Source organism: Manis pentadactyla, chromosome X (assembly GCF_030020395.1).
Source record: "Manis pentadactyla isolate mManPen7 chromosome X, mManPen7.hap1, whole genome shotgun sequence".
Taxonomy (NCBI): Eukaryota; Metazoa; Chordata; class Mammalia; order Pholidota; family Manidae; genus Manis; species Manis pentadactyla.
Window position 1 is genome coordinate 149710 of NC_080038.1, and position 27199 is coordinate 176908.

At 56.0% G+C, this 27199-nt stretch overlaps 1 protein-coding gene across 4 annotated transcripts in view; it reads right to left on the minus strand.

The window, feature by feature from the left end:
- LOC130678805 (serine/threonine-protein phosphatase 2A regulatory subunit B'' subunit beta-like) overlaps positions 1–22292 on the minus strand; it is a 45153-nt gene extending 22861 nt beyond the window's left edge. For 2 of the 4 annotated variants that reach the window (XM_057496009.1, XM_057496007.1), the window contains exons 1-2: positions 21712–22292; positions 1339–1524 (exon numbers count right to left, since the gene is read on the minus strand). In XM_057496009.1, coding sequence (XP_057351992.1) covers positions 1339–1524; positions 21712–22026 — 501 coding nt within the window. In that variant the 5' untranslated portion in view covers positions 22027–22292. Of the gene's footprint in view, positions 1–1338; positions 1525–10074; positions 10343–21711 lie in introns of those variants that run through there. The other 2 variants (XM_057496008.1, XM_057496010.1) reach the window with 2 other exon arrangements.
- Positions 22293–27199: the final 4907 nt, after the last annotated feature.

Sequence of the window (27199 nt, forward strand, 5' to 3'; positions counted from 1 at the left end):
CGCCGAGACACAAAGGAACCCCGAAAACATGCTGAGTGCCCAAAGCCAGGCACAGAACCCAGGTACTATACAATTCCATTTACACGAAATGTCTTGAGAACATAGAAAGCCGGTGACTCGTTTCCCAGGGACTACGGATGAAGCACTGGGGGTATGAGGGGATGAGGTCACTAGGGATGAAGGTGCTGGGGGTGGATGAGTTCGCTGTGGGGATGAGGGTGCTAGTGGGTGAGGGCTCCGCAGGGATCAAGGGTGCAGGGTTTCTCCTTGGAGTGGCAAAAACGCCTGGACGCTGACAGCAGTGGTGGGTTGTACAACTGCGAATACACTCAACACCACACTGCAAACAAGTGAAATGTGTGGTACAGGAATTCTCTCTCAATCAAGCTCTTGCACACAGACGGCCAAGGACACCCTAATAAATGAAAGTAGATGGAAGTAGGTGGTGTCATTTAGAGCAGGCAGAGCAGGAAAACCTTTTCCCAATGCAAACAGTGGATAGAGGGCAAGTGTCCAGAACACAGAGAAATTCTACAAGAGGGGAGGGCAGGGGACGGATGGGAGAGCCAAGGAAAAAGCACCCGAGTGGCAGGAGGCAGGGGGCGGGACAAGCCACTGATTGCACCTGACAGCCGGTTTAGAGCGCTTTATGGAGCAGAACTTCAGGCAGTGGGAGCCCAACACCCAGGAGGCGGCCCTGAGAGCCGGGAAGGGCTGGGCGAGCGGGAGCCCGCAGGCAGCAGGAGCCCTCATGGTCCTGGGCCCCACACCAGGCAAGGGACCGGGGCTACCTCGTGGGATGGTGACAGTGTCCCAGCAATGCCACCTTCCTGGTGGGTGAGGCACTGGAGGAGCCCTGGCAACACAAATACACACTGGGGGGACCAGGGAGTAAATGGCGCTGCGTCCCCACAGCAGAAACGGACCGACTGTGCCTGAGCCTACACGCGGCAACATGGCTGATCTTCAAATACCAAAGGCGTTACGACGCACAGCGTGATGGCCCTTAAAGCCAAGTTTCAAACCACGCGTACTGTATTGCTACCTAGGGATTGTGGGTCCAAGTTTGCGCAGAATAGAGGCACAGGCAGGGAGCAACACCGGTCGGAAGGGCAGAGGGAGGCCGACGCTGACCTCCAGGGAAGGTGTCCCGCAAGACGCAGACGTTACACTCACTCCATGTGGCAGGGTGCTGCACCCTCAGCACAGTTTGTGATGAGAATTAACATGAGACCCCATTTGCGCTGGATTTTAGCAGTGGTGTCCCAAGCACGATCCAGAACAGCACGCCTACAAAGCAGCAGAGACGGGTGCCGCCTGCCACGCACACACACCCACCTTTGCCACACTGCCCATGTCCGCCATCGTGGCCCTCTCCTGCGGGAACTGGGCAAACGTGCTCTCGACCTTGGCGATGATGGCGTCTGTGTCCGCTGTGCCCTTTGGGCGGCCTCGCGGGAAGTAGAACGCTGGAATGCTTTGGCTGGGGGCTGGCGGCAGGGGCTCCTCCTTCCGCGTCGGAACCTACGAAGCAGAAGGGGTGGGGCCAGTTAGAGCCTGGGAACCCTGACTGTCCTCTTCATGCTAACGAGTATGAATGCAGGCAGAGCTGGTGGACGGGACGCACGGGCCCATCTACCTGACTTAACTCTGGACAGTGCCCGCGGGCTGGCCACAGGAGGCCAGGACACACAAGGTCACACAACCCATGAGTGCCTCGCAGGAGTGCAGATCCGTGCCTCCTCTGAACCCGCCTCGGGTGACCCCTCAGAACAGGGGCAGCCCACCACGCAGGGCCTGGAGAACCTGCCCCTGGGAGGCTAGGGCTCGTACCCGGGCTGCCTGGGCCATCAATCACACGCAGGAAGGGGGTGTCCCCCTTTTGGGGCTGTGCCTGGAGTCGCACCTTCCCGCCCACGGACTCCCAGAGGTGGGCGCGCTACCACCCTGCGGGCAGGCGGTCCCATGGAGACCTCAGCTGCAAGGTCTCGTTCCTGCCAGAAGCGGAACGGCAGATGCGCCACCCTGGAATCAAAGCCAATGCTTCTGACACCACCAATGGGCAGTGAGCCCCTGACCAGGTCCCTCACATGTGTCAGGACACCGCCCTTGGTGACGCAGCAAGCTGCCCTGCTTCAGGAAGCTTCCAGCACAGAGCTGGGCTCGTGACACAGCCTTCCCATGGCCCACATGGGTCTTTCCCACCCCTGGATCTGCTGCCTCTGCTGCTGGCCGGATCCAAGGGACCCTTCCCCGACTGGTCACCCCCAGTTGGGAGCAAGCCTAGGAGACCCAGTGGCCTCAGGTGTGCACAATTCTTAGACGTGCCCTTAGTCAGACACAGCAGGGCAGTGGGCCAGCCCGTCCCCAAGGAAGGCTGTGCCCTGGCCACCCCCAGCCCTCCATCGTTCCCAGTTCCAGTCAGGGATGCCCAGATCATCAGGAGGCCCAGAACATGCCCAGGAGGCCCAGGACCACAGGGCTTCCCTGATGTCAGGGCCTGCACAAGGTCCCAAGACCTCGTTCCAAAGGAGCCCCCTCACTAAAATGAATCTAACTCTGCTTAAGCACTGAGGTTTGGCCCCCCAGTGGGCTTCGTTTAGGTACGCACGGGTCAGGCGCCTGTGCACTGAGAAAAGGTCATGTAACCTTGAGTTGTCAATCAACCTGTCACTCAAAGGACGTATGAAAGCCACCCTAACCCTAATGGCAGGCCGCTCTCCACCCTCCTAGGGAGCACGCTTACACTGTGCTTAATAACTGCTGTTGAGAACGGCCCTCGTCTGTCTCTCGACGGAATTCTTTCCTTTGGGAAGAAGAGCCGGGGACACACGACGCGTTCTGCTGGAAACAGAATGGGCTCGGGAAGTCCCCTTCACAGGGCGGCTCTCTCTCTGGCAATGAGATGCCCGGTGCCCAGACACCCGTCTGCCCTAAGCAAGTACGAAGGCTGAACAGCATGTTCTGCAAACACCTCCCCGAGTGCCACCGTGAGCTGGCCAGGAAGTCAGGAACCCTCAGCCACCGACCCTGGGAAGAGGGAGCCTGGTGAGGCCGTGGGCCCTGACCGCTGTTGCCGTCGGGGATGTGGGCTGAAGGGGGTCAGCTGGCTGCCCCAAGGGGGGTCCCAGACAGCTGCGCCTTCCATTCCAAGAATGAACGGGAAATGGCTCCCAGCGACTCCTAGGCCCTGGAGAGGAAAGTGTGGGCCCCAAACCTGCTGCTGCAAGAGCTGGGGTGGGGGGGCCTCCCTGAGAAAGCCAGGCAGACTCTCACTCAAGTTCACAAACCAAATTCACATCATCTGAATGGCCCCCAAGCCCTCAAGCCAAAGATGTAAAGTCGACCCAGACTGGCAGTGTGTGGGTGCAGCATGACCTCAGGGAACCGTCCTTGTCTCAGGACTCGCAAGTTCCCCAGATCCAAGACATGTGAGCAGCACGTGCAGGTGGCATGGGCGCAGCCCACGTTCCAAATCAGCGATCACGTGAGAACAGGCACCAGGAGATGCAGCAGGAACCCAGGGGCAGGTCTGAGCCCGCGGGCCCTCAGATGCCGGGATCCTCAGAAACGGGAACTGATGTGCCTCACATGCTTTGACCAACAGAAGGCAGGCGTGAAGATACAAGACCGGGTGCACACTGAACACAGACCCAAGTGAGACTTCCAGAAATGAAAATCAGACTAACACAAGCACCCATGCTGAACGGGCTAACGGGCAGACCCAGCACAGCTCCGGGGCTGTGTCTGACCCGGACGCAGACGCGAAGCAGGCATCCACGCTGAATCTGGGCAGCTGGAGACGTGCTGGAAGATGTGCAGAGCCAGGGAACCGCAGGCAGGTTCGCCCCAGAAACCCACACACAGACACAGCATCGTGACAACAGGCACAGCTTCCAAACCAGCCCAACCACAACCGCATAGAGGGTGCTCTGCCGTGGAGCACACAGGCCTCCCCAGCTGCCCCACAGAACACACACCAGAAGTGGTGCCAACCGGGATCTCTGCCCCCGCGAAGGTAACTTTCCAACAGGGTTTCCGACCAAAGCAAAGGGGTCTGCCACTAAGCGGAGGGTCGGTCTGGAAGAAGCCGAGTGTACGGAGGTAAATCTGAACACACTGATCACACGTCAGCCATAAGGGTGTAGCTCTATGCCTTTTCAGATCCCTCGAGAGAACAATAGCGCCAACGAAAGGCTGATGGAGCTTAAGTGTTTCTGGGGTTTAATGTGATGAGTAAAGATATAATTTTGCCCCTTGACGAGTTAAGTAGTTGGCATTTCCAGGATAGTCAGTTAACTAGTGGAAAGGAAGCCCCACATGGGGGATTTATCTGAGTTTTTTCTGGTCAGTTTAAAAAGCATTTCTTCCCAGAAAGAACAGGCCACCCATAATGGCAGCTGGAATCTCTCCTTTTCCTTTCTTCACAGAAAAAACAAACCTTGAGATTTTGTGAAGAAAAGCACTGTCACCTTCAGCTGGATGTGACTTTAAAGGCTTTTTCCCCAGCGTGCCTGTTAGCTCAGCGCATTAGGACAACGTGCTAACACGAAGGTCACGGGCTCCATCCCTGGAGGGCCACTAAGCATCACGTGTTTCTTTCCCATTTCTATTGACCACATTATCCATGGAATCTGCCTTATGTCCAATACCAATCCTGTAAGTTTATTGAAAAAATCCACCTGTAAATGGACCTCTACAGTTCAAAGACTGAGGTGTGGATCAAAGATCAACTATATTTACAAGAAATGCATACAAGACATTAGAGCACAGAGGCTGTAATTTTTTCAAAGGCAGAAAAAGAAACAGCTGGCCAAGACAGTATAGCAAGGCTTGGACATTATTGGAGAGGAACAGTCACTCCGGGCTGACGGGTCAGTCACAGGCACTGTTACAACCCTGCACCGACTGGGGCCTTCCCAGGAAGCCTCAGCACAGACGAGGCAGGCAGTAGAGGCGCAGAGATCCAGCCAACCGGGAGGCTGAGCTTGGCTCCCCCGGCGTGGATGACAGAGCTGACCAGACAACGAGAAACGGAACTGCCTTGTGCGGACACAGAAGATTTACCAGTTTAATCTCCTGGACATAAATAGACCACGGCCTCAGCACAGCTGCAGAACACACATTCTCTGCCGACACGCAGGGCGCAGCTGGGAGCGGCTGCCTCCTGGGCCGTGAAGCAGCTCTCAGCAGACCTCAGTGGCCTCTGGAGGACTTGTGGAGACCCTTCCCTGACCTCTGTGTGGTTATAAATCCACGTAAAACAAACACAGCTAACAGACATGCGTGTGTGTGCATGGGCGTGCATGTGAGAAAAGCCCTAAAGCAGGGCTCAAGCCTCTTAAAAAGTAGCAACATGGTACATGTAAGAGAATGAAACTGGATCACTGTCTAACCCCATATACAAAAGTAAACTCCAAATGGATCAAAGACCTGAATGTAAGTCATGAAACCATAAAACTTAGAAAAAAAAATAGGCAAAAATCTCATGGACATAAACATGAGCGACTTCTTCATGAACATATCTCCCCAGGCAAGGGAAACAAAGGCAAAAATGAACAAGTGGGACTATATCAAGCTAAAAAGCTTCTGTACAGCAAAGGACACCATCAATAGAACAAAAAGGTACCCTACAGTATGGGAGAATATATTCATAAATGACAGATCCGATAAAGGATTGACATCCAAAATATATAAAGAGTTCACGCGCCTCAACAAACAAAAAGCAAATAATCCAATTAAAAAATGGGCAGAGGAGCTGAATAGACAGTTCTCCAAAGAAGAAATCCAGATGGCCAACAGGCACATGAAAAGATGCTCCACATCGCTAATCATCAGAGAAATGCAAATTAAAACCACAATGAGATATCACCTCACACCAGTAAGTATCGCCATCATCGAAAAGACAAACAACAACAAATGTTGGTGAGGTTGTGGAGAAAGGGGAACCCTCCTACATTGCTGGTGGGAATGTAAATTAGTTCAACCATTGTGGAAAGCAGTATGGAGGTTCCTCAGAATGCTCAAAATAGAAATACCATTTGACCCAGGAATTCCACTTCTAGGAATTTACCCTAAGAATGCAGCACTCCAGTTTGAAAAAGACAGATGCACCCCTATGTTTATCGCTGCACTATTTAAAATAGCCAAGAAATGGAAGCAACCTAAATGTCCATCGGTAGATGAATGGATAAAGAAGATGTGGTACATATACACAATGGAGTATTACTCAGCCATAAGAAAAAAACAGATCCTACCATTTGCAACAACATGGATGGAGTTAGAGGGTATTATACTCAATGAAATAAGCCAGGCGGAGAAAGACAAGTACCAAATGATTTCACTCATCTGTGGAGTATAAGAACAAAGGAAAACCGAAGGAACAAAACAGCAGCAGAATCACAGAACTCGAATGGACTAATAGTTACCAAAGGGAAAGGGACTGGGGAGGATGGGAGGGAAGGGAGGGATAAGGGTGGGGAAAAAGAAAGGGGGCCTTACGATTAGCATGTATAGTGCGTGGGGGTTACGGGGAGGGCTGTGCAACACAGAGAAGACAAGTAGTGATTTTACAGCATCTTACTACACAGATGGACAGTGACTGTGAAGGGGTATGTGGGGAGGACTTGGTGAAGGGGGGAGCCTAGTAAACATAATGTTCTTCATGTAATTGCAGATTAATGATACCAAAATAAAATAAATAAATAAAAATAAAAATAAAAACATTTGTAATGACTTAGAAAAAAAATAGTAGCAACATGGGAACAAGGGGTGTGGCGTGTGTTCTCCAAAGCACGGCCTTTAACTACACTGTGCCCTCACCTGTCAGCAACTCGCTAAGCGTGGGCCACTCGAGCACATGGATAAAGATGACACCCTGCCTCACAAGGAGCTATTTCTGCAGATGCACTGACTCACCACAACCCAGAAATCAAAAATATGCCGGCCGGCCTCACAGGGTGCACAGCGCAAGACATCCATGGATAACAGAGAGCAGGGCCTTGGGAAAGATGAGTGCTGTGAGCGGTGGAAGTCCCATGAGACTTAACCGAGGTCATGTGCCTTTGGGGACATCTTTGAACACTGGCTGCGGCCAGATGGCAGAGGGTCAGGGGGTGCGTGCTGGGTGGTCGGCAGCTGCTCTTGCTCCAACTTTGACCGGGCGAGCCGTGCAGTGAAAGCCGGGAGGCGGTGCAGCAGACAAGGCAGAGCAGGCCAGGGAGAGGGTTGCCGACACGGCACCCAGGTTCGGCAGGACCCCAGGGGGCACGCCACCTGAGCCGCAGCTGCAGCAACGAGACCCTGGGTGACTGGGAGCAGGATGGGGTTGTGGAGCCAGGCAAGGCACCCACCCCATGCCCCACGCACTGGGAGGCCCCTGCAGACTGTGAGCACTTCTCAGCTGCTGGGTCCCCCACACTGGCTGACAGGAGGCCCCCCTACAGACAGCACACTGGACAGGGGTCAAAGGTCAGAGTGTAAAGCAGAGGAGCCTAGTGGAGGAGGCAAGGCAGGCCCTGTTGGAGGCATCCCCAAGTTCTTCCTCTGCCTCAGCGGGATGGCCTGCAGGGTGGCACAGACCAGGGGCTGCCCCGAGAGCCCGAGCCCACAGGAGCGACCGAGGCTGGAGAAGAGCCCCTCACGCGGAGGAGGGAGCGCACAGAGATGGTATGAGGCCAGCGCTCCATGGCCTGACCACGGACGTCAGCTCGGTACCCACAGCCAGGCACACATGGTGTGGCTTCCACAAGCCCAGAGGGCAGGCAGGGTCGTGTCCGACTCCCACTCAGGGAGCATGGATAGAGGGGGGCAGGCAGGGCCCACCCCACTGGGCCTGATCACTGGGACAGCTTCCTGCTAAGGGAACCCCCTTGGTGTCAGCCAAGGCCAGACTGTCCCCATGAGGAGAGGCCATCTCCACATCCAGGATGGTCCCTGGGGGATGGCTTGGTTGGGGGTCTCAAACGGCGCTCTGCAGGGCCTGTGCACCCACCTGAAGGACCCTGCAGGGAGGATGCACTGCCCGGGGTGTGTATGGGACCGGAGCATGGTGACCAGGTGACCAGGAGAGTGGGGACAGGGCTGCTGCGTGGAGAGCAGGTGACTCGCCCCTGCCAAAGCCAAAGGCTGGCATGCAGTCTGGGCAGCACAGCCCTCCAGATAGTGTGAAGGCCTGAGGGCAAGCACAGAGGAGGCTGGGGCACAGGGCTGCTCAGCACAGATGGCAGAGAATCCCCGGCAGCTGGGCAGGTGGATAGGTCCCTTGCAAGCAGGGAGAGCCCACAGACAGATCACGGCCACCCTCCGGACAGACAGACCAGGTGGCCACCCTCCAGAGGCCAGTGGGCTCACACTGACCATGGTTGTCACCTCTGAAGCAGCCCCCCATCTCCCCATGCCTCCATGTCCCCCACCCTCTGCACTGCACTCCACCAGTCTGCTCCATCCTCCCATACCTCCCCGCCCCTCCCCTGGGTCTCCCACTGCCCTCCATGTCCTCACATCCCTCCACATCCCAGACTCCAGACTCCTCTCCACACCCTACCCCTCTCAGCCCCCAGCCCCTCTGCACTGCACTCCCCCCATCCGCCCTCTCCCCCCATGCCCCTCCCCAACCCTGGCTCCACTCTCCTCCATATCCTGACTCGCCTCCATCCCTCCATGTCCTACCTCCCACCCGTTCGAACAGACACTTGCAAACCCCTCAGGGCTGCATCTGGAATCCAGGAAATCTCCCTGCTCCTCCCCAAGAAAAGACCCTCTCCCTCTCCCGCACACCCAAGGAACACCCTTGTTCCCTGGCAACAGGCCCCAGGATCGCTCCTGAAAACATCACTGCGACAGCTTCCTGTTACACGAATCATGAAATCTGTTTCCCAAAAAGTGGTGTTTGTAAGACGAACAGTCCTAAAACAACCCAGAGGATCATGAGTGGGTTCTGCCAGGAGCCAGGGACCTGGTATCAGGTCCCAACCATCTAGTGAAAGGCAGAAGGGCTTGCGAATCTCCCAAGCATCCTAGCAAACCACTTATGAAAAATGCTAAATAGCAAACATCCATTTTCCTCTCGTGACTGTTTTTAAGGTCTCCACATTAACATGATTTTAGATAGACTTTCCTTAAAAACAAGGAGCAAACTTACAAACATAACCCACTTGCAGAGAAAATTTCAAAAGTTGGAAGACAGAACGGATAGAAATTCAGAAATTCTGTAAAAGCTGAGATGTGAACCTAGAAACAATTCCAACTAAGATATCCTCAGGAAGCAGCCTTTTTCCCCCAAATGGCACTGTCTGATTCAATTTGATTTGGGGACACGACAAGACAGAGCACTTGCTTGGAGAGAAAATTCAAGCGTTTGACCTGCCCAGCTTCCGCACACCTAGACGGGAGGCCCTGGGAGCTGTGGACAGGGTGCAGCCCTGCCCCGCCCCCGCGCGGGCCACCCCCACCACGTAGACCTTGCTTACAAAGTGACTCCACGTGGTCACAAGGCCACAACCTTTAAATGATGGCTCCTTAAGCTGATCATAAAGTCACACGCGGTACCGGCGCAGACAGGCTTCAGTTCTCTGAGCACTGGGGAAAGGCCCGTGCAGTTTAATTAAAAGGGGGTGGTGACCAGACCCCGGAACTGTGCAGCGGGCTGGGATGGTATATGCAGACCTCAGTGAAGCCCTCTGGAAAGCTCACCAGCGAGCAGCACACTGCAGCTCCACCCCAGTCACCATGGGCATTAACGGAGGTGCAGGCCCCCAGCATCGCCGCGACGGCCCAGGAGCTCACGCACCCCCTCCACGGGTCCCCCAGGCCTCCCCAGGGTCCCAGCCCAGGTATGTGCCTCCTCCAGCACTCAGCCGCCTGCCGCGGGGCCGCGGAAGGCAATGCTGGGTCCTGCTCCAGCGCTCCCTCCCCGACAAGCCAGCCAGCCACACGGGGCATCTGGTTCTCCACACAGAAGGGCTGTCCGGAGGAACGCACGGCTGGGAGTTGGGGTCTGAGCAGTCCCAAGCTGGCCTCCGGGGCCCTGGAGAGGGGCCCCGGGGCAAGATCTAGGCTGCCCCCACCCTGCACCTGCTGGAAGGCCTTGAGCCTCTTCTTGAAGCGCGAGGGCAGCACAAAGTCGCAGCCGCGGGCCAGCGAGGCCAGCTCCTGCCGCAGGTCGGGGTCCTGGCGCAGGGACACCTCTCGGAGCCGCATGGCGGCTCGCATCGGCCGCCGGGACAGGGCTGCACTCTCAGGGCTAGGCTTGCCGGGCCGTTAGGATCAGGCGGCAGCTGCGTGCGCCCAGCGGGACAGTCTGGGTGGCCCTGCTCCGCACACTCGGCCGGTGCTCTGGGGGCCGGCCCTGGGCCGCGCGCATTCCACAGGCTGAGGAGGGCACATGGTGGAGGGAGGGGAGGCGGCCGAGCCCCTCCCCGCAGGCCGCGCTGTGCAGGAGCCGCCACCGCCCTTCCGAGCGCCTGGCCGAGCAGTGGGTGGGCGCGCAGAGCAACTCCGCAGGGACCCGGGCCTTGCTGGCTGCCGGACTGCGCACATGAACGGGGAGTGGAGGTACCTGCTGGTCTTGGGGCGGGGTACGGCACTCCCCAAAGCGGCCAAGTCTGTCCAGGACGCTGCAGATCCCCTTAGGGCTCGCGGTTCTGGTTCTGCACTGACCTCCTAGGGCCCAGATGCCCCCAGAGCAGCTGTTCCCTCCCAGACCACAGGCCAAAACCAGGTCTGTGTGCAATGCCTTCCTAAGCACACTGAGCCTTGAGAAATAAACTTAACATGCACTTCAAGGCTTCCTTCTGAAAAACTGAGGCAAGGGAAGCTCCTTTCAGACTTTATCACTTTGTGCCAACACAAGAATGTGGACAGTGCAGTGTGACACAGATAAGAGAATGTGACACAGACCCTGTGGGTCATTTGGGACACAGTGCGCATTAAGAGGTGACGTGCATCCTGGGGGTTGTGTGGGACATGGTGTAGCAAGTGTAGGAGGTGACATGCATCCTGCGACTATGGGGGACACGCTGTAGGGACTGTAGCAGGTGACACTCATCCTGTGGGTTGTATGGGACATGGTGTAACAAGTGCAGGAGGTGACATGCATCCTGCAAGTCGTGTGGGACACAGTGTAGTGAGTGAGGAGGTGATGTGCATCCTTTGTGTGTGGGACACACTGTAGGGGGTGCAGAAGGTGATGAGGATATAGAACACCAGGAAGATGGTGCAGATGGCAGACCGTGCGGAACACAACGTGGACAGTGCATAATATAACAGACAATGCAGACAGCACAGAATATAACATGAGGCTGATTCATGGGAGCAGGTGACAGTGGGATGAAAGCAGGATGAACTGGAGTCCCAGGCACCCCCTGCCACCACCACTGGGAGGGTCAAGTCCTATGTACGCTGCTCACCTTGGATGCTGCTGGCACGCCTGCCAGAGGTTGGCCTGGGGAACCTGAGGCGGGTCCTGGAAGAACTGCTCAGAGGTCACCCCGATGTTAAGCATGCACAGCAACGAACCACAGCAGAGCCTCAGGCCCGGCCACACCCTGCCCTGGACACAAATGTCCTGGAGGGTACGAAACAGGCTGCACTACGCAATCGCCACCTGCCCCAGAGAACCTTTCTGCTGGACGTGTGGTCTGAGCGTGTGGCTCTGCTCTGGGGAAGGGCACCAGACAGCCCTGCGGCCGGCAGATACACCCGGTCTGGGGCAGCACCACGTTCAGCCACGAGCAGGACTGCAGAACCTTTCGCGGGCTGCCCTTCCCCCAGGGGAACATGAGGGCCCTCTCTAAACAGGAGCAAGCCGGGCACCATGGGGTCCACGGGCGCTGGATGGCGCTCTCCCCCAGACAGCCAGCTGCCCTCCCCAGCACGCCAGGACCAGGGATGCTGCTCTCACAGGGCCCAGGCCCCGCACTACCCTCCCCGCCCCCGGGAAGGGACGTCCCCAAAACCACAGCCTGTGCGCAGCACCAGCCCACGGCCCCTCCTCCCCGCTCCTCTTGCTCTTTCACCTTCTCTTTCTTTTCTGGGCAGCATGAGGTTTACAGAAACACCAAGCAGAAAGGAGCCCTCAACACCCTCCTCAGATCCCATAATCAACATCCTATGGGGTGGTACCCCTGTCACCACTGAAGAGGCTGGATGACATGACCTCATTACCCCAAGGGCAGCATCCCGGAGGGCTCAGGGTGTGATGTCCCGTGCCCACCAGCCACACACAGCATGTCACTATCCCAAACCGCCTGCCTCCCCCCAACACCCCTGAGCCTTGTGACCCTCTGGTCACCCTGAGCTCTGAGCCCCCTGTCCCCACGACACCCCAAGCTGAGCCCCCTAGTCACTCCCGAGTACCCTGTCCCCCTGAACCCTGTGCTCCCCTTAGTCACCCCCGAGCACCCTGCCCCTTCCATCACCCCTTAACCCCATGTCCCCTGGTCACCCCCAAACCTCCCAGGCCCCCCTTTCTCCCACTGAACTCCCCAAACCCACCCAGTCACCCAAGGCCCCCATGGTCACCCCCGAGCCTCCTGTGGTCCCCTGGCCACTCCTCCCTCCCCACCCCTGGCCAGACTGGCCCGGTGGCTCCTGTGCCTGCCTCCGTGGCTCGGCCTGCAGCCTGTTGTGCACGAGCCTCTCCCTCCCACCTCCTGGGCCTCTCTGCACACCCCATTCTTGCGAGGGGTATCCTCCGGGTTCTTTCTCTCCTGCCTCTGTGTCTGCCCCACCCCGCCCTCCCCATGCTGGAGGGTCCTCAAGGATCCACAGGTCTGCCGCTGAGCCCTGGAAACTGTGTGCACAGAGACCTGGGTGCGGTCTGCACGTCACAGGGCCACAGGCACCAGGGTGCTGCCCAGGAGGTGCTGTGTGAGGAGGTGCTGTGTGAGGCTGTGAGGAGAGGGCCTGCTGCTGGTTCAGACTGGACACCACACGCAGGAAGGCCACCCAAATGCCACACTGTGGGATGGCGCTGATTTAGGAGCAAACTTCCCATTTCGGGATGCAAGCCCTGGGCCAGATCCATACACACGTCTCTCACACCTGCCGCTCTACCACGCTCAGGATGACCTTGCTGGGTTTTCTCTGTCCCTCCCTCCTTCCTACACACCTTTTGGAAGAGATGCGATTCGTGTGCTTGAAAAAGTGGCGAGGGCCTCCTCTGCCAGCCCCCGACCCGCCCACGAGGAGGCAGGGTGTGGACCCCCCTCAGATCTGGGCTGGGCCACCTGACTCTCCCTGGCCTCAGTGGTGGCCACACATCCCACACACAGGCCAGTGGGCTGGGGTGACAGCCCATTGCAGCAGATGCTGTCCCACAGACACAGAACTGTGGCCAGCCCGGCACACATGGTCAGCTCAGGGAGAGTGGATGGCTCCTGCATGTGGGGTGGTCTGTTCACACAGCGAGGCAGAGCACTGCATCACTGGCGGGGCCTGCCCAGGCTCAGGCTGGTGGGGAAGCGAGGACGGCCACCAGCTGGCTGCTCCCCCAGGTCAGGGAACCTGCCGCTCCGACACAACGTCCCTGGTCTTGTGCTGTTTCTCTAGTGATAGATGCAAGTGCCTGTGTCCCAGCTCCAGCGTGGGGAGTGCGGAGTGGCCCTGAAACAGCACAGGCAGGTCACAGAGGTTTTACTCCAGATAGAGAAAGCTTTTACTTACCTGCCGACCTTTAAATAAACTTGCGGAAAGAGGAGAAGCTTTTCAACCTCAGAGGTATTTTAGGAGCAGGAGGCTGAGGTCCTCAGCCTCCACTTCCTGACTAATTTTTGAAAACGTTTTTCCCAGGAGCCACTGCAAACCCCCATAGCGCCCAGGAGCGTGGCCATGTGCCATTTACAAATGAGGAAATGGGGCACAGGGCCCGGCGCCCATGTCCATGCTAGTGGGGTGCCATGGGCCTGGGGCAGGCAGGCGACCCCAGGCCCAGCTGGCCATGGAGGCCGCTTCCCAGGGAGGACGTGCCCCACTGTGCTGGCACTCTGAGAGCCCAGCGTGCAGGCATTCACAAATGGGGGCCAGTCCGCATTCCACCTCAGTGAAGTAGCCCATGGCCTTGTGTTCCCACACTTGAGCCACGGGCCACTCAAAGCACAGCACTAGACGGGGAGGTAGCCCACTGCCGTGGGGAGGCAGCACATGCTCCTGGGTAGGTACTCACGACAATCCCACCAGCCACACGAGGAAGCAGTCAGCACCCCCACCCCACCAGACGACGACACACGCCACTCCCATCCTTGCTGGATGTGGACCATGTGCACTGGCTCTGGGGGTGGGGAGCCCTGGGTGGCAGCAGGCGAGGGCACCTCTGGGGCCTGGGTCCCCTGCCCAGGAGTGAAGTCCCTGGGCTCCAGCAGGGACAACACTATCCCCCAGTCCACATTCTCATCCCATGAGTCTCTAGGCAGGGATCCAAATGTTGGCCAGAAAAACCCAAAGGTGATTTGTTCCCCACAAGTTACTGTAACTAACTATTCTTGACAATCAGCTCAGACCCGTGTGACAATGCCTGGGGGGGTAGAAGCAGGCACAAAAGGGGGCCTGGGTCCGCTCCCAGCCTCTTCCCTGGCTCCTGGGGAGGACGGGCAGGGGGCTGGGCCACAGGCGCCATGGCCTGCATGGGACACAGCTGGGTGATGGGGCATTGGCCAGCGCAACGTTCCTAGCAGTTCCCTCACGCCCACCATAGTGTCCTTTTGACCGGTGAGTTCCTCAGAAGCCTGTTGTTAGGTTTCTGGGTTTCTCTGCCAACACGACAGCCCAACCACTCCATGGCTAGAGGACAGGCCGCAGGAGGGCACATGGTGGCACCTGTGAGACTTGCTCTTTGGTGAGCACTTCCCACCTGGGAGAAGACCTCCTCAGAAGCAGTGGGCAGACCCCACTTCCCACCAGCAAAGGTCAGGCCCCAGCCTTCCGACCTGCCCACATTTCACAAAGCATCTTGAGGAGGGAATGACACCAGTGCTACACTCCTGTGGAAAAGGGGCACAAAACGTGTCCCGGCTCATTTCACAACGGCAGCACCACCATGACACCACAGCCCAGGGCGTCAGGACAGAAGCTAGAGCAGGGCCCTGGCAGACACTTGGACCTCACCCAGAAGGCTGGCCATGCACAAGCCCTGTGACGTCTGGGGTCAGCACTAGAATCCAGCGCACCCCTCCCAGGGAGCTATCAGTTTGACATCCAGAGTTCAAAGAGCAACATACCACATGACTAGCGACATGATCGTAAGGAACTTGACAGGGGTCATGTGGAGACCCCCAGCAAACTAGGAATGTGAGGCAACTTCATCTGCCTGGGGGAAGCCTGGCACTGACTCTGTCCTCGAGGAAGGCTGGAGGCAGCCCACTTACAAGGGAGAAGCGAGGGTGTCTTCTGGCAGCTCCACCAGGGAGGGCACACGGTTGGTCCCAGCCTGGAAAACCAGCCAGACAAGGATATTACAGGCACAGGGCCCGGAGGAAGCAGTGGGACCGCCTTCCTCTGATCCCGTGAGCCTGTGAGCAGACAGCCCTCAGGCGCCCCCACACCCCCAACACCAGTACGTGGTCAGCCACTTCCCAGGATGCACAGCGACCATGAGAAATGGAGTGTTTGCATAAACAAGCAACAACTCAGACGACAGGCAGAAGACAGCTCACTCCTGACGGTGCTGAAGGCCAGAGAGGCACTGGACGGATCCGTTTCACAGAGGAGCCGCCAGACCTGCACCCGACTGAGGAACCACTGCTGGGAAAAGCTGAACACCCCCACGTGGGGGCGAGTCTCACACATGGGCTGGGCACTCGGCACGGCTGAGACATGCCCCTCAGCGCACTACGGTCCCCAGAAACCTCAGAGGCTTCTGTGTAACACTGACAAGGGGAGTGCATGGAAAAGCCAAGGCCTGAAGAAACTACCACGATCCTACACGGCGGGCGCTGACTTCCCGCAGACCAGACAGAGATGCTGCTGTGAACAGAGAGGGCCGCACCAGCGCTGAGAGTCCAGAAGCAAACCAGACCCCTGCCTCACCCAATGTCCGCGGCTGCAGGTCCTGAGGGGTGGGGACGCTCTGAACACCCTCCCTCCCGCTGGACAGCCAAGCAGGAACCCGACACAGAAGGCCGCCCAGAGAAGACTCGAGGTTCTGGCAGAAACCTTCCAGAATCCGAGCTCCAGCTCTGAGCATTTCCAGGCCCACCTGTTTCCTACACGTTCAGCACGAACATCAAATGAGGCACCAGACACGTATGCACGTGTGCAAATGTAACACATGTGCACGCACATGCTCCCCAGAGCCACAGCTCTCTCTCCAACTTGCCCAGTTCTAACATCCCAGAATGCAGCCCCGTGTTCTGAGGAAATCGGTGGTTTACCAGACACTGAAAACTACTACTGAAGGGATGCAGGACACTAAAGACTCAAGTCAGCACATGACCAGCTCAGCCAAGGGGCTACACAACTTGTACAATCAAAGTGACAACACACTTAGAGAAACAGGACTTATGAGGAAAGACACCTGTGTTCACGTGCTGGACAGTTCCACGTTTTTAAGGCAGTGACTACCTCAAACTCATGTATAGGTTCAAGGCCATCCCAGCACAGCTTCCAATAGGCTTTTCTGTGGAAGCTGACATTACAGGCAAATGGAAATGTCTCAGATGGCCAGAGCCATTTTAAAAGCACAAAGCTGGACTCGCACTACCCGCTCTCCACAGTTACTATGAAACTACATGCTTCTAGACAGTGCGTACAGGTGACAGGGTACCTGCAGGTCAACAGAACAGAATACGGGGTCTGGAAGAGACCCAGACACACGGCCAGTTGATTTTTAATAATGCCACTAGATGGGAAAAAGGAAGAGTTTTCCACAAAAGCTGCTGGAGGATCTGGACGCTTACACCATACACACAAACTTTCTGGAAATGCACCAGAGGTCCAAAGGGAAAGCTGAGACCCGCAGTTTCGGAAGAGTCATAGCAGAAAGCCTTTGAGACGCTGGGAAAGGCAAACATGTTGTAGGCAGGATGTAATAAAAGAACCATGGAAGAAAAAACTGAAGACTTAGAACTTCTACTCAAAAACACACTGTCAAGAAAATGAAAAACAAGCCATAAGCGGAGAAAAATGGGTAACACCTGAATCTGAGAAAGGGCTCTCACACCTCCAAGCTCAACCCAATTTTAAAGCTGGGGATGGAGTGGAAGGGAAGCCTCACGTGGCTGGTGAGCACGTGAGAAGACGCTGCACTCCCCCAGCAATCGGGAGGTGCTGGGAGGCCGACACGCGGCAGGCAGGCTCGCAGGAACGGCCAAGTGAACCTGGGGATGGCATCCAGTGTGTGGACGGAGAGCGACTGTCTGCAGCCACAAGTGTACAATGGACCCCTTGGCAGCCTGGGGCTTCTGAAGCGTTCACACTTGCAAGTTAGGCACATTTACCACATAGCCAACATCCCAGCCCTGGGCTGCCTGCCAGGAAAAATACCATACCTGCGCAGAAGGCCCATGCGATGGCGTCAGCAGCTCAGCTCACCAGGAATGATGGGCCAGAGCCGTCAGCTGAACTGTAAGCAGACTGGCACACCCAGACCATGGACTCCTACTGAGCAAGGGGAGGATGCAGACGCGTATCTAATACTTGCGTGCAGAGCGCAAACACACTGGGCTGGGTAGGCAGGGGCAGAGGAGATTCCAGAAGTGCAGTGCCTGCCCATGGCCAAGGGGTGCGGGGAACTCTGGGCGGAGGGACACGTCCTGCACCCAATGGGTTCATGCACATGTGGTATGCCAACACCCCACACGTTCGAAGGGCCCTGTTCCCTGCGTGCGCGCAAGGCCAGGACAGAGCTGATACCGAAAACCAACCTCTCTCCGGCGTCTCTACATCCACACACCTGGGTATCACTGGTCCCATGGGGCCCTGGGGGTCCCCATTTGTGTGCATGCACGGAGGGACCAGTGTTAGTGCTGACACACAAAATGTGTGCCCTCAGAGGCTCCTCACTAGGTGGGGAAGGGCGGCTGGGAAAGAAACCCACCAAAGCCACTTCAGATGGAACAGGGGTGATGGACCCAGGGAGGGGCAGGACCAGTACCCAGGGTAGGGGTAGGAATGTCCCCACCCAGGCCTCAGAGTGGCCTCACCCGGGAACAGGGTCTTTGTGAATGGGACTTGTCGAGGATGGAGATGGGCTCATGTCAGAGCATCACAGCGTTGTGTAAGAGGGGCCATTGCTCAGGAAGAGCCGGGCTCACGGACGGCAACAGGAAGATCTTGCCTGTTAAACTCAGCACTGAAGTGTGGCAGTAAAATCCAACTTCCTAAAATACGTAAGGTGCTCCTTGACAAGTGCATGCTGCTGTTCAGTCTGTGAGAAGCGTGCACATGTCCTTCAGGGCTGGAGGCAAGTGAGAGTCCCAAGGGACCACCAGCTCTCCACATTGGTCTGATACCCGTTTTTGGGGTTGCACCCGGAAGTGGCCTCCTGCTGGGCCCAACCCCAGGTAGGATGGCCCCCACAGGACCCGCGGGCTGGGAGGTGGTGTCAGCACCCATAGCTCTCTGCAGCTCTGGGTGGCCCTGGGATCTGCACACACGATCCAGGACCCAGGCGCCTCCCCACAACCTCCCACCCTACGGCTTCGCCGGACTCGTCACTTCCTAGTAGTTCTTAAAGAAAAGGACTTAGGATGTCGCTTACGTGTGGATGTTGTTCTGGAAGTCATTATCTAGTTTTTGGGGCAACATACTTACATGCGAGTGTACAGGAGAGCCTGGTGGGAGCTGTGTGTCAAGCAACACCCTGGATAGTTGCAGAAGGTTGGATTTGACAACAAACTTCAGTACTGCATGTGCCAGGCGTGCCCCTCCTGTGGCCAGTGCGTGAGCCCAGCTCTCGCTAAGCAGTGGCCCCTCTCCGACGGTGCCGCGATGCTGAGAAGGCAGAGGAAGGGCTCTGCACATTCCCATCACCCTAACTTGAGGCAGCTGCCCCAGACTCACTCCTTGGACCAGCCTCAGCTGCATGTGAATCCACGTACGGACTCCATGTCTTAGGTAAAATTACTTGCACGTTAGTTAAGTCCACTCATATTTATGTAGAATAGCAGGAAGTAGGCCTGTATCAAGAAGAGGCTTACGTCTCTTCACAGAAACCCAGAATCCCAACGGAGCGATAAGTACTGGGGAGCCGTTCAGCAGCTTGAGTCCCGGGGAAAGCTGCAGGCCCCTGCAGGTGGCAGGAGTGGGAGGGAAGAAGGCCCCCAAGAGCTTGCAGCAGCTGCGGCTGGAACAACCCTGGTGTTGCCAAGCACCCTTTCCTGCTCCTCAAGTGTGTCATGTGGACCCCCAGCTCAGGAAGACTGTGCCAGGACCAGGTGTGTATGTGTGTGGTGGTGAGCCAGAGAGGAAGGAGGTGGCAGGTCAACCGAGGCACCCCTGGACTGGACTCTCCAGGGGTCCTTTAGGTTACTGAGCATGTGGAGGGACGGGGCGTCCACGTTACGCAGCCCTTGTACATACCCCAAGGGCTGTGCCCGGCCTGACACCCTGGGTGGTGTGATCGCCCCCCACATATGGAGTGTTCTGTGACACATCGTGCACCGTGTCCACTGTGTCACTCCTGGGCAGCGTAAACCTGCAGCCCCAGCACTCATCATGAGTGGGTGTGGGAGTCCCGTGTGCTGTCTCCTGTGGGTGTCCCTCCTTCCGGCTGGGGAGTCACATGGCTCAGCTTGTACGCAGTCCTGTGACTGGGCACCCGACCCACCAGGAGCTCCTCAAACCTGACAACTCCTAGCATCTGTGTTTGGAACTGCGCCTGTTAACACTGCCCCACACCTATGTTTATGTGGAACAGAAATGAGCTCTTATCACTGGTCCCGATGAAAACATGGGTCCTTCTGGGTCACTCCCTTCTCGAAATTCAGTGAAGAAGTCCATCAATTCCAGACACAACAAGACATGTTTAAAGCCAACTTCAGGCCCCAGACAAGACCAATCACTACTACTGAAAACTCTTGGGATGTTTAAGAGAAAATGATTCTGCTTCCCAGCAAAGCTGCTTCCTATTGCCAACTTTCTCTACTGATCCCAGACCCTGCAGCCAGAGGAGGGGGCTCTCATTTCACCTCGCAACCCCACTGATCATGACCTGTCCTTCCCACCTTCCTGCCCTCCACCCCTCGCACTCCAGCCACAGCATGGACCCCGAGGACCTGGCCAATACAGCTCTCCCACCATGCGTCCCCCTCCCACAGACCTAGCCACCAGCCACGGCACCAAGTGCAAGTTAGCACCCCAAAACTCTGCGTGCCTAGTCAGCAGTGAGAGCACTCATGGCCCGGCTATCAGCCTGCCTCGGCCCTCCGGTGGCTGTGGACTTAGCGGGACTCTCCTCTGCCTTCTCTCAAAATTGGCCCCTGCCCTGTGCCCCCTAAGTGCACTGCACTCCCGACGACTCACTTCCTCCACAAATCTCCCTCCAAGCAGAAAAACAGCCTCTCCCTCTTCTGCATGTGTGGGGAATGTAATGCCAACCCCCTTGAGGCTCAACACCTGCTTCACAGAAATACATTTTCACATGCATCCAAGCTGCCCTCCTTGCCGAGCTGACCTAAGAATATTTCCAGTCCTAAGAGGATTCGCAGCCATGGGGTCATGAGACACAATTTATCTTCATGCTGTGTTGGGTTCTGTCACTGAAACCTAACTGATGGCAAAGTGGGCAGCCCTGTAAGACAGTTCTCAGTGATCCCAGGGAGGGGGACTGCCTGCTGGGGGAGGTAGAACATGGCTGGCACCCTAGCAAGCTCTCTGGGTGCTGGGCCTCCTGTGCTTGCTGCCTCAGTAAAAGCAGGGGTGAAGGCAGGTTTTCCGGCTTCTGCACTCATGGGAATATGCCCCGGGCAGGAGTTGGGGATGGGTCCAGGGCTATGCACCCCCACCGGTCCACACTAGTCACCTGTGGGTGTATGGAGGGTCTACACCTGGTGGTCTCCAAAGCTACCTCCGGACCTACTTCCCATTCTCCGAGGAGACTAATTCTCCTAGATCCACTAGCACATGTCCAAAAACCACAGCAACCCACAGGCAAAGAGCTCTCTGGATGCACATCCACCTGTCCCTCTCCTTTCATTCATTGTGGCTGGGAAACTCAGCTTAAATGACACAAATGTCACTTCATGATAGCTTAGTGCTGTTAATGGGATCCTGGCTCCAACTTAACCACATTGTCATACACAAGTTCCCATAGAACACTCTCAATATTTCATGTTTTAGGAGTTCCAGGTGTACAATATCCACCAACCGTAAGTTTTCTCCAACACCTGGAGGCAACGTTCCATTACTTTAAACGTTTGAACACGGCATTAAGTGGCAGAAAGCACCTTTTTAAAACACTGCTATCTAACTGTAATTACTGTGGACAAATTGGAGATAAAACCTCTATGTTCATTACTTAACCCCAATACAAAGACTGTGGTAAGTGGGTAACTAAAAAGAACCCAGAAAACTCGAAACCAACTCTAACGTTACCACCTACTTGAGACTCCTGTCAATGGTGAAATTTTAAAGCATGGAAGACTCTTCTGGGGGACGGACTAAATGTGGACGTGCTTTAACGTCTGAGGCTCTACCAGCCTCCTCCGCCACCACTGCCCAGTCGACCTGCGACCCGAGTTACCTTTGTAGGCGTTAGCAGAAGTAAGAGCAACTTACTACCCTCGTCCCCGCGGATCTACGAGTCCCCCGGACGTGGGGCCCGAGCCTGAGACTTGAACCCGTTCCCAGCGGGAGCGCGGTGGACGCGCCCGGGCTGTACAACACGCTCTGCCTGCAGGCGGGGCCTGCAGCCGCCACTGAGGGCCCGGGCTGTCCCGAGTCTCCATCGCCCATCTCGGTCTTCCCGGGCATCTTGATCCTTTGCAAGCAGTCCTGGAGCATCGTCTGCGTGCTGGACTCGCTGAGCCAGCAGAGGAACAGCTCATCCACCTTCATCTTCAGGACGGGCTGCAGGACTTTGCCGGGCGGCATCTCCGAGGCTCGGCCCCTCCTTCCCGAGGAGGCCCCTGCCCGACGCCAGGTACCCGAGAGCGGCCTACGAGGTTCTCGGAGGTGCTGGCACGACTGCGGCGCGGGCCAGAGATCCGGGACCGGAATCCCAGGGGCAGACGGCGCTCCGCTGGAGGGAGTAGCGGGCCTGGGGGTCAGGACCGAGATGGGAGGGCGGGACCGCCGCGGGGCCAACAACTGTCCACAGCAGCTTCAAAACGGGCGCGCCGGCCTCGCTCCCGAAGGTCGCTTACGTCGCGCGTCCCCGCGACGCGTGGCGTCATCAAGGGGCGCACGCCGTCGCGGATGCTTTCGAGTCTTCTGATGACGGCGAGCTGCCGGGACTTGCCGGAATGTGGTGGGGCGGGGGGAGGATTGGTGGGGCAGGGGGGCGTTCCGGAGTCGGGATGAGGACAAGGACGAGGCATGGTGACCGCCCCACCCGAGTTCTAACTTTGGACTGTTTTAGGCATGCGGCGCGCGCCGGCGAGGCGACCTCTGGGCCGCGGCGGAGCGGCCATGCGCCGAGCCCCGTCACCATAGTGAGGGAACCCCGCGAATGACTACAGCAGGCGTGCTGCGTGCCTGTGGTAGAGCCCTCCGGGAGGCCCGTCTGTTGAGCATGCGCTGTGCGTGCCCGCCGAGAACGAGCCCGAGGCCCAGCGTTGAGGGCGGCTAGGGAAGCTTACGGAGGGGAGCATGCGCAGTGGGTACCCGCCGGGAGTTGGCGGGTATGCGCGGAGCGTGCCCGCCGAGCACGGGGTTGAGCGTGCGCGTTGCGGAGCTCGGGAGCGCGCACGGTGCTGTGGGATAAGTTTTTGGATAAAGCGGGCAGCTTCGGACCCAAGGGGCCTGTTCACGTTCACGTTAACGTTAAGACGGTAATGATGGGCTGGAGGCAGGCGCCTCCATAAAACAGTGACTCTATAGGATGAGAGTGCACCGCTTTTACGATTGCAAGAACACATTATTTTTGGTGGAGGTGAGATTACTTAAATGACCTTCGATCACCCGGTCACCTCATTTCAGCGTATACTTTTAAGGGGGCCCGTACTTCATCCGCACTGCACACATTCACCTCTTGCCTTTTTTTCCATTGGTGAGATAGTTTTTTCGTACTATAATTTTATAATATACTTTCAGGTTTGCTCCCCTTTAGGAGGTAATTTCAAGGTCTTGTGAGCTGGGTTCCCCCCTCCTCAGCAATTCCTTATATCTGGAGTCACCAAACTCTCCAACCCTGGATTTATTTTGTGTCACCTTTTCCAGCATTCTCTGTTTCCTGATTGGTGATAAAGACGTGTGTGTACTCAGTCATGTGAGGGCCATCCCACAGGAATCCTGTACAGTATTTCTGTTAATTGGGAGGCAAATGGTTGTGCATGCTGTCATTTCTGCAGAGAAGTAAATAGTAACCCAGATGCCTACTTGGTTTATCACACACAGACCTCTTGTCCAAGAGCGAACGTGCCGTGCAGTCTGGTCTGTAAACGAGCTGCCAGCTACTGTTCTAGTCATCCGTGTGGTTTGCGGAGGAGACGGCATCTCTGGGAGCCTGCACAGGGCAGCTTTGTACACCCAGAACAGTGGTGAGGCCACGGTGGTACCGGTGTGGCTGCCAAGGGAGCAGAATACACGCTGGGACAGACACAGAATGCACCTTCTGTCTGCTGTCCAGGCTAAGGGCAGCCCTAAGAGGATAAGGCGGTGCTGTGGGACCCCAAGGCCTGCAGGGTAGGATGTGTGTGCTTGCCCTAAACAGCACAGGGAGTCTACTGACTGCACGATGGACCTGCTGCTGTCCCGTTTCCAGGGGCGATGGGAGGTCCTGGGACAGAAGGGTTGGGTGGGGAGGGTGCAGGTGGAAAAGGGAGATTCCAGAGGGCTTTGCAAGGGGGTGGGCATTTCTACAGAGGGGAGGGTGGGGGACAGCACTGAGCTGGCTTCCCTATGAGGTCATTAAGGGGAGGTGGCAAGGAGGAGGCCCCTTCCTGAACCCACCTGGCCCCTCAGAGCTGGTCTGCACACCTGCAGCCTCAGCCCCACCGGGACTGGCTGCTAGGAAAAGCGGGACCTCTCCCCATCCGTTTGCTCTGAATCACAATCTGCCTTTCTCCTGAGCCCCAGGGGGTTCACTGCGCATTGAGGCTTGAGGGGTGAAGATGCCCCAGAGAGTGTGTGTGCTGAGAGGTCAAATCTCACAGGTGCCAGGCTGACCCTAAGCTCCAGATACACTTGCTTTGTGCCCTGAGGGGTCAGGGGTGATCAAGTTTATATCTGCCTGGGAAATTATGAGCTTTTTCTTCTTTTTAAAAACCTTTTTTCATTAAAACAGACTCTGGAATAGCCATAAATAGGCATATGTTTGATGTCTCCATTCAGCTGGTGAGGAGTTCAGTAAAAGACTGTGTCCAGGTTCCTTCCTCATGCTGTTTGTGAATTTGCGTCGGCCTTCCCCTTCCTCATTTCTGTCTGCTTCACTTGGTGGCTAACCAGGCTGACATTTGGTTTCCTCTGGCTCCACGTGAGTCTTTTCTGCAAATGGAGGAATTGCTCCTTTCCTGTGCTGTGTGGTGTTGGCTCCATATGGGGAGACAGATGGAAGGGTCTGCCCCTCAGATACACCCCATTACAGGAATATCAAATATTCAGTTACTATTGCCAAAATGTTTCCTTCGTGTGGACCTGTCAGCCCTGCCCTCCCACCTTCAGGACGCCGACAACCTCAGACCCAGAACGGCTGTTCCCTTTAGTAAAAGCAGAGCGGTTTTCGGTGATGGGTTTCCAGAGACAGGATCCTGATCAAATGACATGTGAAGGTGTTTTTCAACAAAGATGTTTTAGGGTCACTCCTTCTGTGCTATGGTTTCACAGCACGTGGGACAAAAGGGAAGAAAAAACGTCCATTGAAGTTTCCTACCTAAGCTGTAGTGTCTGAGGCAAAATGCCTCATGGATGGGCAATTAAAAAAATTAATTGTTAGCACCCATTTTAGTAAGCTTTCAGAGGAGAATAAAGGTGTTGAACAAGAGGAAAAGTGAATTCGTAGGAGTGCTAACCAAACAAAATAACTGAAAACACTTGATAAATAAACTGTGGGGAGGTGTTCACATTTGGTCTTTATCCACAGGACAGTTTCACCAAGGTTTACGTGTGTGGTATTGGACTGTTCATGACGGACATTATCAGATATCCACGTGCTTTCTTGAGTCAATACCCAGTTTTAAACACTGAGTTGTAGGGGCTTGGAACTCAGAGGCGGTAGAGCCATGGGGCCCCCCATCCTCTAGATGGCTGGCTGTTGACAGGTATAGCATTTTCATTGTTTTGTCCACAGGTCGGCTGTTAGCTAGAACCTCCTGCCATCAGCTTTTCTCTCTTAATTTATTTACAATGTATTTATTATGCTGGAATGCAGCATAATTAAACTGGTTGGTATTGGGTCTTCTGAGTGTACACCATGAGCCTGAGGACATACACAAATAAGGCAGTTCATGATATCAAGAGATTTTGTCTAATGGGGCGGGAGAGGGGAATGACATAATTGGCTAATTCAGTGTGTAGTTATACAGGCGACGTGGAAGTGCTACAATAGAAAAAGCAGATATGGAAAGAAAGGATAGTTGGACGGAGGGAGGGAAGGTAAGCCTCGTCAAGGTGGTGCTGTCTCAGCAGTCATTAAGGACAATTGGTCCTGGAAAGCAGGGGCCTTGCAGAACACAAAACAAAAAGCTGGAAACCTCATGCGAGGCCTTATTGTGAGGGCTTTGCCGGCCAGAGACAGGTACCTAGGAGGCTGGAGCAGTGCACATCTGTGTCCCGTGGTGGTGAAACATTGGGCAAAACCTGCCCGCAACACCCTGGGAGGTGGAGAATGTGTCCGGTTTGCCTGCTGCTTTGAAAGCAGCACCGTAGGCTGGTTGTCACCAGCTGCCTTGGATAAGCTGTGCCATGCAACACACAAGTTCAGAAAAGGGTGGGCCAGTTAGCAATCCAGATTCGAGAGAGAATGAGGCAGCCTCACAATTGCAGGGTTAGAAAAGGAATCCGTTTCTCAGAAGCATGTCCATCACAACATGGGGAGATGACCCTCTTCAGGGGCAATCGCCCTTGAAAAAAGGGCAATGGACAGGGCAAATGGGCTCCCAGGAGTAGCCCCGAGGCCCTGTGACCGGGTTTGTGGGGGCAAGGCCAGCCCACAAAGGCCCACTCCCAGCCGTGGAACAGACACATGCTGAGAACGAGAGATTGCTAATTTAATCACCGAGTGTGAGGATGGTTGTTACGTTGACAGCTGACTGACACGCATGCAGAGCCAGTGAAGCTTTCCAAGCTGGGTGTTGAAGGGAGCAGGCATGTTGGAGGCATTCAGCCCCTGCAGCGAGGAGGGAGGTCAGTTACAGGCCTGAGAGTCTAGGTCGCAGTTAGGAGGCTGCTGGATTTTGGAGGGCTGTTGGTGGCCTTGGGCTGCTGTAACACAATGCCACAGATGCCTTGGCTCACAGCACAGATGAGTCCTTCCCCCGTCCTGGAGGCTGGGCTCCAAGGTCCAGGTGTGAGCAGGGTGGAGCCTCCTGGGTGTACAGATGTGTCTTCTCCCCACGTCCTTCTGTGGTGGTCCCTCTGGGCGAGTCTGTGTCCTCATCTCCTCTTCCTGTAAGGACGCCAGTTCTCTGTGGGGACCCATCCTATGAGCTCATTTAATCCCCTCTTTAAAGACCGGTCTCCAAATACAGCCCCATTCTGAGGTCCTGGGGTGAGGGCCTCAACATGTAAAATCTGGTGGGGACATAATTCAGACCCTAACAGTGAAAGGGTAGGCTTGGCAGGGGGTTGGGTGGGGGTTCTTGTCCATGTGAAGTGCTGAGAGTCTTAGCAACGTGTTACTTGGAAACACAAGCTGTGCAAAGGGCAGCGAAGAGCTCAGGAGCAGGGAAGACACTGTGTTTCTATTTGCTTCCTTGTTATGTAACTTGTTTCTTTAAAGAGATACTGTGTTTGGTGAGACATCATTGTCCAGATCAACCTTAGCACTTAGGGCTTAGTTTGGAGGTCATTTTAAAGCCGTGGTGTGAGTCCCATGCCCAGGCACAGATGATCCGTCTTATAGGAAATGCCCAGAATAGGGCAAGTCCACACACACAATGTGGATCAT